This window comes from Numenius arquata, chromosome 8, assembly GCF_964106895.1.
Source record: "Numenius arquata chromosome 8, bNumArq3.hap1.1, whole genome shotgun sequence".
Taxonomy (NCBI): domain Eukaryota; kingdom Metazoa; phylum Chordata; class Aves; order Charadriiformes; family Scolopacidae; genus Numenius; species Numenius arquata.
The window spans coordinates 13379683-13399730 of NC_133583.1; the positions used below are offsets into that span (position 1 = coordinate 13379683).

General features: G+C 51.6%; 1 protein-coding gene across 4 annotated transcripts; it reads right to left on the bottom strand.

Annotated features, from left to right (window-relative positions):
• Positions 1 to 689: 689 nt before the first annotated feature.
• On the bottom strand, positions 690 to 11972 carry GATA2 (GATA binding protein 2). Of its 4 annotated transcripts, none has more exons than XM_074151914.1 (5): positions 11483 to 11972; positions 10170 to 10769; positions 7319 to 7464; positions 4186 to 4311; positions 690 to 3339 (listed from the first exon to the last, which is right to left on the bottom strand). In XM_074151914.1, exons 1-5 carry the CDS (start codon positions 11709 to 11711, stop codon positions 3040 to 3042), a joined length of 1401 nt encoding a protein of 466 aa, XP_074008015.1. In that variant the 5' UTR covers positions 11712 to 11972; the 3' UTR covers positions 690 to 3039. The 4 variants fall into 4 exon arrangements, with proteins under 4 accessions (XP_074008015.1, XP_074008017.1, XP_074008018.1 ...); XM_074151916.1 differs by having other exon boundaries at positions 7319 to 7461; positions 11483 to 11711; XM_074151917.1 differs by having other exon boundaries at positions 4186 to 4269; positions 11483 to 11711.
• Positions 11973 to 20048: the final 8076 nt, after the last annotated feature.

The window sequence follows — 20048 nt, forward strand, 5'->3', positions numbered from 1 at the left end:
TGTGCCAGCCCACGTGCCCGTCCCTATGTGCCAGCCCACGTGCGCAACCCCCTGCACCCACAGCTGCACCCCTTGTTCCCAGGACAGCACTGAGCAGCTCCGGGCTGGCCATCCCCACCTTGCTCCCTTCATGCCAGAGGTGATGCCAGATGGTAAGAAGCAGGTTTCTGGATTGACGGTGTTGCCTGTTACAGCAGTGCAAGAACCTACAGAGAACTTTGCCCTGTCTATTACAGGCCCTGCCTTGAAACCCATTAAGCAGCTGGCTGCTTTTCCGCGTTTACGGTGCTTTTAAGAACTTGATTTTAGTTGAAAAATATTTCTCCAAACACTTAAAAGAAACAATGCAAAAAATAGCAAAAAACCCTAGAGAAACTGCAGTTCATCATCTGCAATGTGGCTGCTGCCTTAGATTTTTAAACTGGTTTAGAAACTTTAGCACACTTAGCTGAGTGACCTCGTCACCCCAAAACAACACCGGAGAATGAGCTTTTGTACCTGTGCTTTTTATACTAAATCATTCACCAACTATTTTTTTTGTCCTACCCCGGTAGGTTTTTGAAATATCAATAGACCGTTCTGCATAAAGTTTAAGCTAGTAATTCTACTGGCAACAATGACGACGGTAATTTTTCCTCTCCCTATTAAAAGCAGCCTTTATGACATGAAGCTGGGCACAGGTACTTTCACAAAAAAGGTATTTTATTATTCTTAGCAATATTCACCTTGAAGGAATATGAGGAAAGCATACACTTTTTACAGACAATATATAAACATGTTGTACATAATTAACAATAACTTAGTTCACTAATCCAAAAATAAGCAAAATAAAAAAAATAAAATAAAAACAGAAAATACTGCAGAATTTTTTTATGCTGATACAAGTACAAAATAATTTAAATCTCAACTGCTGTTGTCTATGCTGCAGTGACTGACAATATATTGCACTTTGTCAACTGTATCAGTAATCCCTGTCTTCCACCCACATCCTTTCCCCACCCCCTGCCCAAATCCTACAGAAATTTGAGTTGGATACAAATAATGTACAACTGTACCATTGTAAAAGGTAATAAGTAAAAAGGACCCAATTTTTTACCTCGCTAGACTAAAAATTCTTATGATTTCTCCCAACCAATTTAGTTTCCCGTTTATTTCCACTTCTTTACAAAGTGCACCTATATGCCTACGCAGACCAGAAAAAGGAGGAAAGCAGGATTTTCATGGCTGCTTGGTTCTTAATTCATTATCAAATATTTGAATTACATGTTTAGGATAAAATTTAATGTACATCCATTTTTATTTGTTTCAGTTTTTTTCTTTAAAGCAGGACTTTTGCAGTAAAGATACAATTGGCTTGATCCAAAAAAAAAAAAAAAATCAAAAAAAACCCCAACAACAAAAAAGTTAAAAATTAAAAAAAATAAAATAAAAAGCTTGTCACAGAGTTAAGCTTACGTGGTTTACATTATCAAACCCCTCTGTTCATGGGGGCATTTTTCATCAGAAGTATAGCTAAATATGTACATTGTATGTTATACTGGAGCTTGTGTTCACGAGAGGCATCAGATCATAACAATCAATAGAATACACTTCACATTGGTAATAGCTTTGTTTTCGGTCATTTACGTACAGTATGGTTTAATAATGGGAGATTTAATTTTTTTCTTTTTTTTGTTTGGTTTTTTTTTTTTCATATAAAATACACTATGGAAAACGGACGTTCCCCTTAGAACGATGCTTTCCCTCGTCTCATCAGCTGTCGTTGTGTCTGGGGTTTGACGGATGTGTGAAGCTCAAACTGATTGTCTCTCTCTTTCCCCTCTCCAGTGATCTCAACCTCATTTCTGCCCTTCCTCCCTGTGAAGTCCACCGGGGCCTGGATGCCTGAGACGGCACACGCGCTGGCTGGCTGCGTGTGGATGTGGTGGCCACACTGCCGTAAGTTTACCCAAGCAGCTAATCTGCATTTTTAAGCGACAGCTGCCAACACAACAGAACAAAATGCTTCAACCTCTAAAGTCTGCGAGTTGGATGTTTTTATGCCCTGCGATGGTTTTCGCCGTGCTAGAAGTTAGCTGTGACACAGTTGATAAATGCCTGTATCTCACCCCTCGCTAGTGCAGGATTGCCTTCCCGAGAGTTTTTTTCCCCAACAATTTGTCTGATCTAGCTCTCTGTTTTGAGGAATAATAGGATAGTTGGGGGGGGGGCTGGTTTTTGTTTTGTTGGTTTGGTTTTTTTTTTTCTCAATAAATCTTTCATGTTAGGGAGAAGAATGAAGAAATTGAGGCAAAATAATCACCATCTTGGGCACATTAAAATCCCGTACAGTTACATTTTTGCTTTGTTTCCCTCCCCAGTCTTCCCTCCCCTTCCTAGTAGAGATTTTGGTATGGAAGATAGATGGAGCTAATCCCCCCTCTCCCCCTTGTTTTGAAGGCAGGTTTTCTTACCATTGCAAACAACAGCACAAAAACATGCAATCAGAAGGTTGAGGCTTTTTGTGGAAAACAAGAGCAAAATAAATATGACTTTGCGTCTGATTTCATTTTAAAAATTACATTTTTATAAAGATGTCCTTTTTTATTTTTATTTTTTTCCCCATCCCAAACAGAGTCCATGATAGAAATCCAGCATGTCTGGCTTCCGGTAAGCCGATTCCATCCTGGGAGGCTGCTTATATCTCTTTACAATATTCACAGTAATAACAAAGAGAGAAAGGAAAGCCAGTTCCAAGCCTTTTCCTTCAGCTTCTGCCACCTTTTGCTTCCTGCTGGACCATTAAGTATCAAACAGGTGAGTTCTTTTTCCTTATACCTGAGGGGGCAAAGTGCATTACAGGCACCACTACACGTTTCTGCAGAAGACCCATCATTTGCGAGGTTTTAGTCCAGCATTAAGAGTTAAACCACATGGGAGCAAAGATCCCGTTTTGCCATCCCTACATTCTCCTCTTGGCAGAACATTTTCTTACTTGGTGTCATCTTAGGCAAAGCCGCATGTTCTTAATCTCTGGGTGGGTCTCTTGGTCATCGGGTTTTATCCCATGGCTGTGACCATGCTGGATGGGTGCGGATGTCCAAATGAGATGCTGGAAGATGGGTGGATGGGGGTAGGTGTTGGTAGGATGTGTCCAGAGTGGCTGAAAGGTGGCAAATGCCCCATGGGTGCCATGTGACTAGCAAGGGCAGCAGCGCTGAAGGGAGACGATTTCTCCTGCATGCACTTGGACAGTTCCTCAAAACACTCAGAGCCTTTCTTGCTTTTCTTTGATTTGTTGGACATTTTCCTATTCCTGGTCTGAATTCCTTCCTTTTTCATGGTCAGAGGCCTGTTCACCTGCAAGAAATGAGAAAATCAGGCTCATGCAGACAAAATGACCTTATTGTGCAAAAATGAAAATATTTGGACAGACCCCATGTGTTTTTCCTGGATGGAGACCTTTTTCTGGCCAAAAAAAAAAAATGGTGTTTCTCTCTGCAGAACTTGTTTATATTGATTTGTTTAATAAAACCACACACACAAAAAACCCCTAGACATGAAAAACAAATTGAACTGAATTTGGCAGCTGATGACTCTCTTTCCCGTAGGCTTACCCTCAGCCCTCATTCATTTCCTAATAGAAGAGATCAAACTAGGAGGCACACGTTGACCCAAATTCAATCCAAAGACATGAGCAATCTTGTAACAGTAACCTCTGTTACTCACAGTTTAAATAACGTTCCAGCATGTCAAGTAATTCCTGCTAAAGATTAATTTCTTTAAAAAAAGAGTAATAAAACAAAGCCTTAGATGTAAATATTTTGAAAAAAAAAAAAAAAAATCAAAAGGAAGATGCCCCATCGGGATTCATTTTTGCACAGAGCCCATTCCAAATGGCCTCTGTGTTTCTGCAGGGAAACAGCACACAAAACACGCATAGTTAAAAACCAAGTGTGGTAGCTCTATTTTGCCTGATTTGCCCAAGCGTTAGAAGCCAAGCTCATACATTGTAATGTCACTGAACTTAGCATCACTATGCCGACAAAGAATGGCTGTTGCTTCCCAGGGGAACCTTAGAGACGGGGGAAGGAATAAAACAACAACCAAAACCCTGAAACCAATAAAAGCCTAGTGTACACCATGCAGTTAAGACATCAATCCCAGCCAGGCAAGCAGCGACACATGAGATGAGTAAATACTCACATTGTGCAATTTATAGTAGAGTCCACAGGCATTACAAACTGGGTCTCCGTTTGCGTTACGTCGCCATAAGGTCGTGGTGGTTGTCTGACAGTTGGCACAACAAGTCCCTGCTCTCCTAGCCGCTGACTAACCAAAAGAAAAAGAAAATTAAAAATGTGTCAGCAGGAGGAGGGAGATCATGAGAAAGGTCAAGTTGGACTCAATATTTAGGTTGGGTAGAACTAGTTACTAAGATTTTACAGAGTGTCAGGGCTGAAGGAAAGCTCCCATCAGTTTTACGTTTTATGGCCATAAGGTTTTTGTTTAAATTCAAGTATTTTATTGTGCGGAATTGAAGCTTCAAGCCCTGTGACACCATGTGTGTAGGGGACAGAGAGAAACAACACATCTCTAGCTCCACAAATAAAAATTTTAGAGGGGAAGATGACATCTGATTTGTTCAAGTTTTTCCTTTACAGGATTCTAGAACTTGTCATGAAAATGCATTTACCCCTTTTATTTTTGTTTTTAAATGACCAATTTAGTTTGTGCCAGTGTTGGGACTGGGTTTGAAAAGAAGGCATGATCTTAAAGAATGTGATTTTTACCCCTACTCTGGCCCTTTAAAGATGGACACAAAAGAAAACCAACTGCATTACTTAACTGGGTGCAGTATTTATCAGAGCCATCACTGAAAATTCAGTTTCCATTTACAAGTGAAAGGGAGAAAACAAAACCGGCTCCAACTTTCTTTAAATATTTAGCAAACCAAATTTCATGCCTTGCAGCAATGATTCCGCTGACCCGTCTGCCGCCTCTGTCCCTACTCAGTTCCTTGGCTGACAAGCCCTCAAACAACTGTCTCAAAAAAAGCAACCTTCACCCTCCCCCCCCCCTCCGCTAAATCCACCACCCTTTCTAAAACTATTGTTCTTCTGAAACCAAGGTGGGGGGAAAGAAAAATGCCAAAACATTCAACCACCTCCCAAAACAAGAACAGGAAAAGTAGAACAGCAGGCAGCCAGTAATTTCTGGATGGGCCCTTGTCTAGCAGACCCCACAATAATACGTTCTTTGTGCAAGCGTGCGGTAGTATAAAGTGTTATGGCTGGACTAATTGCACCCTATATTTTGGGAAATAATTTTGTATTAGAAAGCTTCAGCTCTGCCTCTGAAAGTGGTCAAAGTACAGTTCATTTTGTGCAATTGGATTAATGCAGAGGACTCAGTATTTTTTTTTTCTTAAATCAGCAGAGTTTACTTTCTAGTGTATATCAATCGTGGCGATTTCCCTGGGGCCTTGCTCCCTGGACATTTTTGCCATTAAAGCCCCTGAGAGCCATAGGGTGAAGCAGCAGCAAAGCTCACATTAATGTGCCGGGCATCTCCGTGAGCAGAGCATGGAGCGGTGGGTTTCCCAGCTCAGAACTTTGTGCAGTTCCCTGCCAGCCGGCTCCGCTGGGGAGCTGGTGCCGCTTGAAGCACAGACCAGCACGGCTCGAAAAAGAGGAGCAACCGGGTTCTGTCCTCACTTGCTCCTGATTTACACCACGGTCCTCTAACTTTCCCAAAGCTGATGGACGGCTCAGAAGCTCAAGGCAAGAATCAGGCCCTGGGAGACTCATATATTTCAGTCCCTTACTTGCCTGTGAGAACAGGCCAAAGGCAGAAAGAGGGGGTACCCCCTACTGCAAGTATACTCATGCAACCCAAACACAATTAATGCCAGACTTCCAAACACTGACATTATTAATACGATCGCTTTGCTATTGCATGTCAGATGAACAAATTCCCAAAGATGGCCATCTCCTCTCCCCTGCAAACAAGCAAACTACAGTGGAAAAAGGGGCAATAAACAAAGCTGTAAATCAATTAAAACAAAACATTAAAACAACTTAACTAAAGAAAAACTCTCTAGTGCCCCCCAAGCCCCTCGCAGTGAGCTAAGTATAACAGTCTTCCAACACACTGGAAGGTGGAGACCTATGTTTGCATATTTGAGATGGCTTACTGATACTCAACTATGCTGCTTAACTCTATGGCCTGTCCCATTCAGACTGGAAAGCACTTGAGCCTAAGAGACGATAATGTTACACTGTTGTCTTAACATTTTTCTATATGTCAGTCACTTTAGAAGGCAAGTCATTAAGAAGCTTGCATAGTTGGAATTCTGACTCATGACAGAAATCTTCTGTATCCCATCCCAGTGTTAGAGCAGCAATGCCAATTTTCTGCTCTCCAAACCTCATTGAAACGTGCCCACAAATAGCTAAGAGACTTAGGCACCATAAATCACAAAGCTTCAAAAAATATATTTATTATTCTTAGCATTTTAGGCATTATTTGTGGAGTAGAGTGTATTAGAAATTTCAAAACAGCAAGCATGACTGGCAAGGCTTGCCTATAGAAACTCTCTAAAGCTTTTAGAGTCAGGAAACAGATACACAAAGTTTCCTTATCTTTAACGTACAGATATCCGGATAGGAAACTACTACCAGGAGCTTAGAAAGGACATTTTTTTTAAATCACTCAAATGAAAATACAAAGTATAGGTGACTCCATGGAAAAATAATAGGATTTTTTTTTTTTTTAAACAGTAGGGGATTGTCTGGGGAGGGAACCAATATTAATATTGCCAGAGAATATGAGTGAAAATTACTTCATGGCTTTTATACAAATAATTATTAAGCAGGGAGCAGTAGCTTTGACTCATCTGATTTGTTTTGCTTTTTGGAGCTGGAACTTTTTTTTTAGTACACGGTGGAGGACATTCACACTCCTCACCCTTTCGCTCCCAGTATGTGCCCAAAACTTCCCAAGACGCCAAATAAATGAGGAATTAAATTAAAAGCTGTCATCCAAGGATAAACGGGGAGACAGATACACGATATCCCACATGTACTGTGAGCGGCAGCGAGGCTGGGGACAGAGGCACGCTCGGCGGGCTGCAGCATGGTGGTCTGTGCCGGGGACACAGAGGCTGGGGGGAGATCTGCCCCCAGGCACGGCAGTGACCTCGACGTGACTGACCCCCATGTACAGTACAGCTCGGCTCTGTGCAGGGGCTGAGCAGATATAACACATTTGACTTTTGCCTGCGTGTGGTCCCTTTGCCTAATTTATCCCCAAACCCAAGAGAAAGAGAGACACCTACCAGCCTTCGCTTAGGTTTAATGAGAGGTCGGTTTTGACCATTCATTTTGTGGTAGAGCCCGCAGGCGTTACACAGGTAATGCCCGGTGCCGTCTCTTCTCCAGAGAGGGGTAGCAGTTGCTCCACAGTTCACACACTCTCTGCCTTCTAAATGGAAACACGAAGAAACCGGATTTCTTTCTTTAAAAACAAATTCACAAAAGCTTTTTGCATTGTCCTTTAGGCATTTTCCAGAAGTCAAAACAGCGTGTTAATTCAAGCACAATCAGACAGCAGTGACATCTACAGCACATACAGCAAGGAGCTCAGTGTTTCGAGAATGCCCAGACTCGGGTGAGTATTTTATGTCATGATCAGAAACAGGCAGCTTTCTCCGCAAGGTGAGAAAGAGTGACACTCTTATTGTGTCAGATGGAAGTTATCGTCTCAGTAACGAGAACTCCCTTAATCTGCGCTGGGCACCTCTCCCCTCCCGTATCTATTGCACTCCAATGGTTAGATCCTCTGTTCTTCTGCCACAAATACACACGTACAAAAACACACACACCTGCAAACACACAACACGTTAAAGAGAGAGTCAAAGGAAAAGGTTTTATAGAATTAAATCCAAGCAAAAAGACCTCCTGTTCTGTGCTTTCCTTTTTGTTGCAAATGCTATGGGATGAGAAAGTAAAAGCCGAGCAGACTGGGAATGGTTACAGAATGCCAAAGGCTCAGTCATGATTTTTGTTCTAAAGGCAAAAAAACACTGTTAAAGCTAATATTTAAGAAAGTTCAGTTTCAGCAAGCACTCTGGAAATTGGTGTAAAAAACAGGCTTTGATTTCTTTTTGGTTTCTGTGATTTTTCCACGATACGGTTTGGATTCGGTGGGGAGCAGTTTACCTTATTACTGCTTCGTTACTGGTTTTAGTAGCACAACATGAGAAATGCAACATTGTAGAACGGCTCTATTAAAACACAGCATATAACTCCTAGAGATGTGTTTCTGCCTCAGAAAGCTCTCTGCTAAAAGTTCATTTGCCTCTGATGGTTCGAGGGCAGGTCTGCTTAATATAGAAATCTCTCTTAATATAGTTTATGCAAATCCTACAGTATTTAACTGGAGAGGAAATTCTTTTTGCTAATAACTGAAGCAGGCCATGTCGAGTTCAGCGGGGCTTGTGTCTCCTTTAATCTAGGGAGTGGGTGGCTTTTAAACACAGTCTAGAGTGAAAAATGAGGGGAGCTCTGCGGCGCTGCATTGGTAGCTTTTGTCCCTCCTAGGGCAGGAAGCTGCAGGAGTCGCCGTGTCGTGAGTCTTAGTTTTCCTACAAAAACACTGAGTGGTCACGAACTTTCCCCAGTTCCTTGCAGAGGGGGGTCCCTTACAGACAAAAAAAAAAAAAAAAGACAAAAAACTCTCAACGTAAAACAAAACAAAACGCTCCTAGCTTCCCCCATCCAATAAAATCATCGGCAATTACAGGGCAAAAATTAAAAAGCTACTTGAGATTCCTTTATCTTCACAGAACTGGGTCTTGAATCTGTTCCCAAACTCGAGAGTCTCGCGCTGATAATTGCCTTTGCTTACTGTTCTCTTCACTACCAAAAAATACATATACATAGTAGCAACTGCATTTAAATAATGGCAGAGTGTTTTTCCCCTCGGAGGAGCCATTTGTAACAGAACTGATGAGCTTGTAAAATAGCTGATATTTTTGTTGCAAAACTCGTAAGAGATCACATTTCTAAATTATTGTCTACTGTAAAAATAAATACATGTGGTGTGTTCATAAGCATAGATGTGCAATGATATATAAGAATACACTCACAAAAGCATATATAGCCATTTATTTTTAAAGGGCTATCTAAACTCAGTCCAAATAGACTGCATTTCATTTCCTTCCATGGCTGAGGATGTTAAAGCAGGAAGGCTAGTAGAATTACACAGATTGTCTTAATTCTTCTGTCTACTTGTACAGCTAGCATGATTTCAAAGTGGGATCAAAACTTTGTCCCTCCCCTAATTTGCTGATTTAGGACTGCACTTTCAGGAAGAAACGCAAGGAAGGGCTGTGAAGACGGGGAAGGTCTGCAGTCAGTCATTTAGAAGCAGAGATATATCTGGTTGAGGGGGAGAAAAAAAAAAAAAAAAAAAAAAAAAAAGGCTACTTTCTAGTTCAAGTTAGGCTGAAGTAAGTTGGGCGATGACTGGACACCTTAGTCTTTCGCACTGGTATGTAAACTATATTTGAACTTTTGCTCCTGTAAAACGTGAAGGAAATAGGGCCCTCTGCGATTCGAAGCGGACCGGCCGGCTCAGTTTCGCTTTCATCCTTTGCTGGGGCCTTGGTTCGCGTCAGTGAAGAGACGTGGAAATTATTAAGGGAGAAACACCTATCGCTAGGAAGTCCCCAGTGTAATCCGGGGGGGGGTTTACTGACTTGGGGGGAGCAGGGTCGGGCCTGAGCCCCTCGGGTGGCTGGGGCCAGCTTTTTCTCCGAGGGAAATTTTTTTTTTTTTTTTCCCCTCGTATAAATCGTTCTTTGTACAACTCGATCTGCTGGCTCACACTGCACTGGTCCCCGTGTCCCTCGGCCCTTCTGAACGCCCTGAGGCCGGTGCTCAGTGGCTCAGCGGCCTCTGTGGATGTGTTGGCACCCACAGGAGCCTGGTAGAAGCTCCATGTCCTAGTTTAAAAACCCAGAAAAGTGAGACCAAGCAGCCACCTGCCCCTCTGTCCCAAAGAGAGCCGACACAAGCACCCAGCCTCGCAGCACCCCCAAAGAGTCAGCGAAGCCAATCGCGACAGGCACAGCCCTCACCTCGGCCCTTCCACCCGGGGGATGCAGTTGGGAGTACAACACTTACCCGAACAGGATCTGGCCTTGCTTCGTGGCTTGGGGGTGAAGCTGGACGCTGGGCCCCCCAGGAAGCTGCCGGGGTGGAAGAGGCTGCTGCTGTAGTCGTGAGCAGCTGGCACGTAGGAGGGGTAGGTGGGAATGGGGTGGTGGGTGGAGGGCTGAGCCCCCATGCTGGTGAGGCTGCTTCTGAGAGGGCTGGCGCTCTCCATCTTCATCCCCTCCGACAGCGACACTTGGTACTTGATGCTGTCTTTGTCCTCCTGCCGGGCCCCGGCAGAGGATGAAGGGGAGGCAGCGCTGGTGGAGTTGGGGTCCGGGGACACTTCCTTTGGAGGGGTCGGGGGGAAGCCGAAGAGATGGGAGCCGGAGTGCGAGGCCGGGGTGAGTGAAGAGACGGAGGCGGTGCTGGAGGTGCTGCTGCCTGGGTACACCGAGATGGCCCCGGGGGCTCCGGCCGCCGAGGGGTGCAGGGGTGTCTTGGTGAAGGGGTTGACGGTCCAGGGGTTGTGGTGATGGGCAGACAGTGCCGCCTTGCTGCTGTCCAGCCAAGGGATCCCGGGGCTGTGGATAAGATGAGGCCGGCACATTTGACTCCCGGTCAGGCGGGCTGTAGGAACACAAGAGCGTTTGGGATCAGCGTGGGGCAGCTCAGCCCAGAGCGGCTGCGGGAAGTCCCCCAGCTCCTCAGTCTGTGGGCAGCCGGAGGGGAGCCGGGCATGGGGAGAGATTTCACAACCCAGAAAAGAGCAGCCAGATTGGCGCAACAGCCCCTTCTCCCTGTCCCCTCCGAGGGACATAGCAGCCAGCCCTGCAAGAAAGAGCAGTGGGTAGCCGGAGGGAGACCCAGCCACCCAGGAGTCGCAGCACCCCCTTTCTTCCCGCACCACCCCCGGGAATAAGCAGCGAACCCCCTTCTGCTCTGTCATCCAAGCCGCTGCAACGCGCTTTCTTCGGCTCCTAAAAGCACCCCCAAATAAAATCCATCGCCGATTCGAATCGGTTCGTATTTTGCATCCGGGAAGTAGCCGTGTCTGAGAAGTTTTAGCCTCTGCGCACACTATTTCCCCTTCCTCTCTCACCTCCCCCCTTTCTTTCCCTCCCCTCCGCCAGTCTTTGGTTATCTCTAGGGTTAAAATCCACCCGTGCCTCCCTTTCTATCCTGTTTTCTTAGATCTCCTTTCCCTCCCGGCTCCGGCACACCGAAGCGGCCCGCGGGTGGAACTCCTCGCCTCCACGTCGGGCACCAGCACGGAGGGGCCCGGGGAGCGCGGGCGGGGAAGGGGCCGGGGGTGCAGAGGAGGGCAGCGGGTGCGGATTTACCGTGTGCCTGGCTGTAGGAGACCCTGGCCCGGGCATGGGCAGAATTGGCGTAGTAGGGGTTGCCCTGGGAGTCCAGGTGGTTGAAGAAGACATCGACTTCGTCCGGAGGTAGGAGCTGCGCTGGTTCCATGTAGTTGTGAGCCAGTCCGGGATGGTGGCTCTCGGGGTGCTGCCCGTTGAGCACGGCGTGGTGGGCCATCCAGCGAGGCTGGTCCGTGGCCACCTCCATGGCCTCGGGCCTCCCCTCCCACTCACCCCCGGACCAGGAGCGAGCGGCGCTCGGTGGGGAGGGGCGGGGGGGGGGGGGGAGGGTGGCTTTTAGCGCTGCCGGTGGGTTTTAGGAGCCGGGGTGGCTTTCCTTTAAAGAAAAAAATCGCCGAGTGACTGGAGTGCGCCCTCGGAAGGCGGGGGGAGGACCCCCGGAGTCAACGTGTCCCTCTGTCAGCGGTGGGGTGTCGGTGGCGGGTCCGGGGGAGCGCCGGGGCAGCACCTGTAGGGAGAGACGGGCGGGTTAGCGGCTCGGCGGCCCCGGGGTGCGCTGCCCGCCGGGCCGGCTCCCCGCCGGCTTGCTTTCCCAGAGGTAAATGGATGGGGAGGGGGAAGCAGAGCCCCTCCCCCCTTCCAAAAATATCCTCTCCCCCAAAAGTCCTCGACTTGTGCCCTCCCTGCTCATTGCCCCACAAAATAAACAGAGATCCCGTTTCAAACTCTTTACCCAAACTAAAAAAAAAAAAAAAAAAAAAAAAAAAAAGAGGCAAAAAGCTTCCTTCCACACACACACCCCCCCCGGCCCTCGCTACAAACGTCAACAGGAGTTTTTCCAGCTGGCTTCAAAAGCGGGGTAAAATAGGAAGAACGGCAGATCTAATACAGCGTAGTTCTAGCAAGAACTCCGACTGACACAAAAGGAAAAGGAGGGGAGAAAGGGGGTGGGGGGGGAGTGGGGGGAGCGAGGAGAAGAGGGGGGAGAAGAGGGTGTTTAGCGAAAGCAGCGAGTGAGCCCTGGCAGCGGCCCCCCCGCGCCCCACACTTACCCGGCGCGGGAGGCAGGGTGCCTCGGCGGGGTGGGTGGTGATGGATGCCTGCTCGGAGGATGCGAGTGCCGCGGAGAGGGGGAGAAAGGAGGGGGAGACAAAAATAATAATAATAAAAAATTTAAAAAAAAAAAAAAAAGGCGAGGAGGGAGGAGGAAGGCAGAGCGAGCGCGGGAGGAGGCTGGATGGAGGGTGTTACTCAGATGGCAAAGCCGCTGCTCTGGCCGGCTCGGTCCCATCCCCGCGCATCCTATATGAGCGCTGGCGCCAGCTGGCCGCGGCGCCGCAGACGGGCCGGGGCGAGCGGGGCCGGCGGCCGGGCCAGCCAATCCCGCCGCCCCACACCGCCCCCAAACCGCACCCCCGGCCCCAAACGGAGCCGGCCCGGGGGGGGGGTGGGGAGCGGCGCAGACCCCCTCCTCCGCCCCCCCTTCCCCCGCCCGCAGCATCCTCGCCTGGCAGCTCCGTGGGGGCTTTCCCCGCCTGGGCTCTGCACGCCCCTGCGGGGCGGGGACGGCAAAATAGGGGGGTCCCGCCGGGGTGTGCAGGGATGCGGGAGGGGGGGAAGAGGGGGGAGAGCGAGGACGGAGTGCGGGAAGAGCTGGGCGATGGGGCCGGCTCCGTTGGGTGCTGCCTGGCCGCGGAGCCGCGGCTACCAGCGCCGCCGCCGAGATGCCCGGGGCTCGGGGGGGGGATGGAAATCGGTACCGGGGGGATAAATACGCTAAAATCCCTATAAATCAGGCAGAGCAGCGCGCAGCCGGGAGCGGGACAAACCCCAGCGTGGTTGTTCCCATCACGTTAGTTTGAAATAACTGTCTGGATAGGGGAAAAAATAATTAAAAACAAATAAATGCCAGGCTCCGCGCCGGGCGCCGCTGCCCTCCGTGCCGCGGCGGGCAGGCTGCGGGGCAGGGAGGGATGCTGCCCGGCTCCCCGGCCTGCAGCCCGCGGAACGGGCCCGGGCTGGGGTTTGCTGGCGACTGCAGCAGGGACCGGCCAGGCCACGGGGAGCCGACCCGGGGGATCGGCTACAGCCCCCCCGATGGGGCTGCGGCGCCGCAACCCCGGGGTTTTCCCTTTTCCCTCTTTTGTTTTTTTTTTTTTTTTTTAAAAAAAAAACCTAAAACCCAACACAGTTTTAATATTTGCAATCACTTGTGTGCTTTGGGCCGGGCAGGAGAGGCGCAGCCTGAATCAACAGGCGTTTTCTGTGGAGTTCGCAGCGCAGCTCGGCAGCAGCCAGGGCGCGAATCGGGCTCTGCCATCCCCGAAGGTGCACATAAACCGGTACGCTTTTGGGGCAGAAAATACTACTAATGGGAAAAAAAAAAAAAAAAATAAAATAATCACAACCAACTCCCCAGAGCGCGGCCGGGCGCTGCTGCAGGTCCAGTTTCCCTGGCGCTCCCCTCCCGTTCCCCAGCCACTGCTTTCGGGGAAAAGGGAAGCGTTGGTCGCGATTCCTTAAACCTCCGAGCTGGACGCAGGGGGAGGAATCCCCCTCGCCCGGGAAGCGGGGCAGGGGGCGGCGGGGAGCGGCCCCTCCGCCCGCCGGTCAGCGGGCAGCAGCCGCGGCTCCAGCCCGACGGCGCGGCCGGGGGAGGCGCGGGAGCCGGTCGGTGCCGTGCGGGCCCCGCCGGGGGGACGGCAGCGGGGAGAGCCGGGGCGACCCCGAGGATGCTGCTGCTGCCCCCAGGGCCGCCCCCCCCGGCGGGCAGCGCCGGGGGCTGGGAGCCGGAGCCGGCCTCCCCCGGCCCGGCCGCCCCAGTCACTACGACGCCGGGGTTCTGACGTCACCCGCCACTGCCAAATTCGCCAGGAAATGAACTTTTTTTTTTTTTTTAAATAATAACAATAATAATAATAATGATGACGGTAATAATAATAAAACTCCCTTTCCTCGCTGCGGAGCCCGTCTGGCCGAAGCGACATGGGGCTCCCTCCCTAACTGTTCCCTCACCACCACCCGTTGTCCCCTTCAAACCTTCCCCCCCCCAAGGGGACCCCCAGCGCAGCCCCCTCGGGGGGACACACAGCGGGGAAGAGGGGCGCCGGCGGCTGGGGCAGAGGGAGCCGGCATTACTCCCCCCCCCCTCCTCCTCCCCGCATCCTTTCCTCTGCCGGCCTCCTGCACCAAAAGCCCGGGTTGCCACGCTCCCCCCACCCCCCGGCCCCCTGCCCTCGGGGCTGCGCGGCGGCGCCGGGACCGCGGCGCCCCTCGCCCCCCTCCTGCCGCCGCGGAAGGGGGGGGTGGGAGGCGGGGGTCGCAAGGCGGCGGGGCCGAGCGGCAGCTCCTCCGTCGGCTGCCGGGCGCGGAAGGGGCGGTAGAGCCGGCTTCTCCCGGGACGGGCTGGTTGGCCCAGGCAGGCCGGGGACAGGCGCTGAGCCGGGTTTGGTGGGAGAGGGGCCGGGGCTCGGAGAAGGGGGACAAGTGCCCCCCCGCGCTACGGAGCTGCCGGCCCGCAGTGGAGCGGGCCCGGGTGCCTTAGGCCGGAGGTGCCAGGGAGGAAAGGGAAACAAAGCAAAAAAAAAAAAAAAAAAAAAAAAAGGAAAGTTAAAAGGCAGAGACAACCAAGTGAGCTTTCTAAAAATCCGGCTTCTCCCTCCGAAGCGATTATCTTTCTACATGCACCGAAACATCCACACCAAAACCACATAAAAATCTCCTCAAAACGGATTTTCTTTCTTTTTTTTTTTTGAAATTAGGGTAAGTATAAAACAAACCCGGGCGTTTGCAGGTAGGTCCCCTCAGCGCCTCATTCCACCCGCAGCCCAGAGCTGCCGGGGCGCGCCGTGCCCGGGGGGTCCCTCCCGCTGTAGCTGGGATCGCCGGCGGCGAAACCCAGCGCCTCGCTATGCCCTTATTAATTAATATGGATGTTTTAATTATTGCCAGCCTGCCATCAGCACAGGGCCGCGATTGCTTTTTTTTTTTTTTTTTTTTTTTGGGGGGGGTGGTAGTGGGGTGGGCTGTTTGTTTTAGGCAGGTGATAAAATCGCAGTTAACGAGCTGATAATTCGTTCGTGTTTGTTTTAAAAGACAAATTGTAAAGATTAATCAGGCGGCTTGATTTATGGCGAGGCAGACCCCGGCGCTGCCCGGCCAGGGCTCCCTGAAGCCCCCGGCTCGGGTTACCCGGCAGGCGAAGCAAAACAAAAGGGGCGAGCGGGCAGCGGCTCCGGCCGCGCTGAACTCGGGCCGGGCTCCCACCGCCCCCCCGGCGCCCACCCCCCGCCTCGGACCGGGGGTCTGGCCGCCTCCCCCCCCGCCGGGCCGCTGGCACTGCGGCCGGCGCCTCTCCTCGCACCCAAATCTGGCTGTTTGTATCCCTCCCCCTCCCATTAAAACCCTTTGCAAAATAGATGACCCCTCCAGCGGGGATGGACGATTTCTGCTGAGGGAGCGGTTTGATTCCCGTGGCTGAGCTGGGAGATTTCCTAGCCAGCCGGCTCGCAGGATTTTATATATTATTTTATTATTTTTTTACCCCGCCGTGTCCCGTCCCCGCTGCCTGCGTTTGACGACCCGGCTGCCGGCTCCGGTCTCGGCCGCTAAATGCCCCGGCGGCACGGCTGGGTTTTTTTTTTTTTTTAATTGAATTAATTCACCCACCGGGAACATCAGCAAGCCCGCGCTGGCTGCTGGAGGCGAGCGGCTTAGCTCCGCTCCGCAGCCCGCTTCACACGGCTGGTTAAGCAGCTCTCCCCTCAATTTTCTGCCAAGCCTCCGGGGAGAGGGTCCGCCAGGGCCCGGGACGCGCCCTGCTCCCGGCAAACCCCCCCCCCGCCTTTCGCCTTCTTTTCTCCTTTCCCTCCCCCGCCCCGACAAAATGGGCTCCGATTTATTAACTTTATTTTGTTATTGCCGTTGCATTTTTTTTTTTCCCCCTCTCCCTCTTTTTTTTTTTTTTTTTTTTTTTTTTAACGAAGGAGCTTTCCCAGATCTGGAAGCACAACTGGTTATTTTGATTTGATTGACAAGTGATGTCATATCGTTAAGGGAGGGGGGAGACGACAACATGTTTTAGCAACAGTTAGCAGTGCCCTGTGATGGAGTTGACACCTATGCCCGGGCAGAGGCGAAGGCAGAAAGCAAATACCCCCGCCCGCGCACACAGATTATTTATTTACACGCCTGGAGTGGGGTTTCTTCCTCTTTTTATTTTTATTTTTTTCCCCCTGATCCTGGGAAAAAGGTGTACCTGAGCAAACGGAGCCGGGGTGGGTGGGATCCCCAGCCCCCGGGGCGCTTTCCTCCGGACACCCCCCCTTCCAGGGGTGCCCCGCCTGTCCCCCCAGGGGCCACGCTCCCTCCCGGTGAACGGAGACCCGGGGGTCGAGACCTCCCGGGACGGCCGTGAAGCATCGCCCCCCCTAGCCCCGCTCCGTCCCGAATTGCAGCCCGCGGCGGCCACAAGCAGGGAGGGCAGGAAAAACTCCGCGAAAAGAAGGAAAAAGGAGGGAGAGAAACGTTCAGCCCCGCGCCGGGCCGCCGTACTCCCGGCCGCCGGTGCCTGCGGGCGGTGTGCGAGCCCCGGGGCGGGCCGGGGAAGGCGGCTGCCCGCCGGCGGGGAGGGGGCTGTGGGCGTACCGCCCTGACCCCCCCGCTCCGCCGGGGGCCGCGGCAGGTAGAGGACCAGCCGGTCGGTGCCAGCGGCTCCCTCCCGCTCGCAGGTAGGAGCCCCGCAGTCCCCCCCGGGGCGGCCAGCACCGGCCGCTGCGAGCAGCCCCCCTGCGTCTCCCCCCCGGGTTGATTTCCTTGGGTGTGATATTTTGGGGAGGGGAAATTCTTGCTTTCTGCCTTTTTTTTTTTTCTTTTTTTCCGGTGTTTTCCTCCCTCTGGTTTGGGCTCTGCTTTGCTTTTCTTCTCCCCTGGCCACCCCCGTCCCGCGTTACCAGCACGCATTAACGGCTGCTAATAGGGTTATAAAGTGACACAGTTACCTCTTAACCACAAGACCCTATTTAAGCTGCATTCTAAAAAAAAAAAAATAAAAAAAGAGAGAGAGAGAGAAGGCTCGGGGAATAAATCACGGAATAGTTAATCTTCTCTTTTTTTCGTAAATACTGTAGGAGCTTTCTCGCTATCCCCCCCCATCCCGCAGATGGTTTCTGCGGGGCATGTCCCCCGCAGTGGGAACCCTCGGTCCCAGCCTCCCTCCCCCGCACACGCCTTCACCTGCGCTTTGTCCGCAATTTCCCCGGTGCCCGCCGCCCCCCGGCTCGCTCGGCTGCAAATAAAGGGGAGGAAAAGCCCCGAGTCGACCCCAACCTCTCCACAAAAAACGCTTTTTGTGCAAGTTCTCAAAGAAAACGGCGTGCGTGGGGGGGGTTGCACACGCACACCTTTCTCCAGAAAAAGGTATGACATTTTTTTTCAGGCGCTGCCAGGGGAGATTTCGTTCGCAGGAGCCTGCTTTAATTTTATTTTATTTTATTTTAGTTTTCTTGCGAGGTTATTTCGGGCGCAGCTGTTGCAGGAGGGAGCAAAGAGGACGATCCCGCAGGTTTGATTTGTTTCTCTGCAGGCAAAACTTTGCTGGGGAGGGACCGAGCCCGGAGCGGGGCTCGTCTCACCACCGGCACCGGCCGCTCCCCGCCGCCCCCGCCGCAGCCCGCGGCTGCCTTTCCTCTGCGAGCCGCGGGGCTTGAACCAGGCCGGGGTTTAGGTTTCCAAGAAAAAAAAAAAAATTAAAAAATTGCATTTAATAAAGATGCCCCGTGTGCTGGGGGAGAACAATCCCCGCGACCGAAACCCGCAACCCCCCCTTAGTGAAATCGCTTTTCTTATTGAAATCGCCTCAAATCCAGGCAGCCTCCGCTCCCGGTTGCTTCTAATTTTTTTTTTTTTTTTCTTGCCTTCCAGCCTCAGAACCCCAAAGCAAAAGGAGGATAAAAAGGGGAACTTTGCACATACAGCAACAACAACAACAAAAAAAAAAAAAAAAAAGGGAGAGGGGGGTGAAAGAGCCCGCGGAGAGGAGCGGCCCGGTCCCCGATGTGGCTGGATAATTTTAAATCATGCAAAGCCCCGTAAAGCTGCCGCACGGGACTGGGACGGAGAGGACTCCCCGGCAGGCAGGTGCAGGGGGAGCGGGGCCGGGCCCTGCCGCCTTCCCGGGGCGGAACAAACCCCTCGCATCTTTCTTTCTTTTTTTTTTTTTCTTTTTTTTTTTTTTTTAATGCCCAAATCTGCCAACAATGGGAGCGAGGAGATAGGATGTGGCTGCGGGGAGGGGGCGCGGGGCTCTCTGCACACCCTGTCTCCGGGAAGTGTCTGCCTGGCCGCCCTGGGTGAAATGCAACTTTCCAAGATGGAGATTTAAATAATTACCCCGGTGACAATGGGAAAGAGGAAAAAAAAAAAAAAAAAAAAAAAGAAAACCTCAAACCCAGAAGCGGCCCCGCTCCCCGCAGGGTGCCGGTGCGGGGAGTCCACCGGGTGCGCCCCAAGCCGTCGGGCAGAGCGGGCTGAGCCCCCGCGGTGCCTCCGAGCGAGCCGGCGGGCGCTGCACCGGGCTCAGCCCGGCCCGGCAGCCCCGGCCCCGGCCGGGCGGGGGGAGGCGGCCGGCGGGGGGTCCGGGCGTGCCGGGGGCATTTTTTCGTTCTTTACAAAATCCTACCCGGGTTTGTCCCCGGGGGAAACTGCCCCGGGCGATGAGCTCCAACAAGCGGGACCCGCATCCCGGTGCGCGGCCGCGGTGGCGGTACGGCAGCCCCCGGGCCGCGCAGAGCCGCGCAGCCGCATCCTCTTACCTTGCCTTTCGCCCGTCCTCGTTTTTCTTTCAGTTTTCCGCCCGGTGCCTGGAAAGCGCCGGTTCTCCTCCTCCGCGGGGCCGCCGGGAGCCTCCCCTGCCTGCCTGCGCCGGGAGCGGCGGCTCTGCCGGGGCGGTGGGTGCGCGGAGCCCGGCGGAGGGGCTGCCCGAGGTGCGCGCTGCTTAAAACTGGCAGCAGTTTTCGAGCTGAGCCTTTTTTTTTTTTTTTTTTTCTCCCTTCCCTCCTTCCCCCCTTCCCGTCCTCCCTCCCTCCCTCCCTCTCTTTTCCTCTCTCCCTTCTTTCCCTCCCCTTCTCTCTCTCACTCTCCTGCATTCAAGGATGGCACAGCGAGCCTCTGTGTATTTATGTACATAATAAGGCAGCTCGTCCCCTCCACTTCATTTGCATCATTACAATATCTGTACAAGCACATCACATTGTCTGTTGCTTGCACCTTTTGTTACGGTTGCTGTCACAGTCTACGCGACTTGACTTTCATATTTTAAATGAATTGATATTATACCAACAACACCCACTCACATCCCAGGCTCTGGGAAACCGGGCTCCGCTGCGCTGGGCGCCGCAGCCCCATCTTCTCCCGAGCCGCTCGCTTCTTCCATCGGATCCCAAGGAAGGTGGGGTGGGGGGAGCCGCTTTGTAGGATCAATTATTCGTATAAATTATTCCTATTCGTATTAATTTTGTTTCCACTCCCTAGTGAAAGGAATGGTTGGGGGGCTTTTTAGATTTTCTTTTTTTTCCAGCCCGGCTTT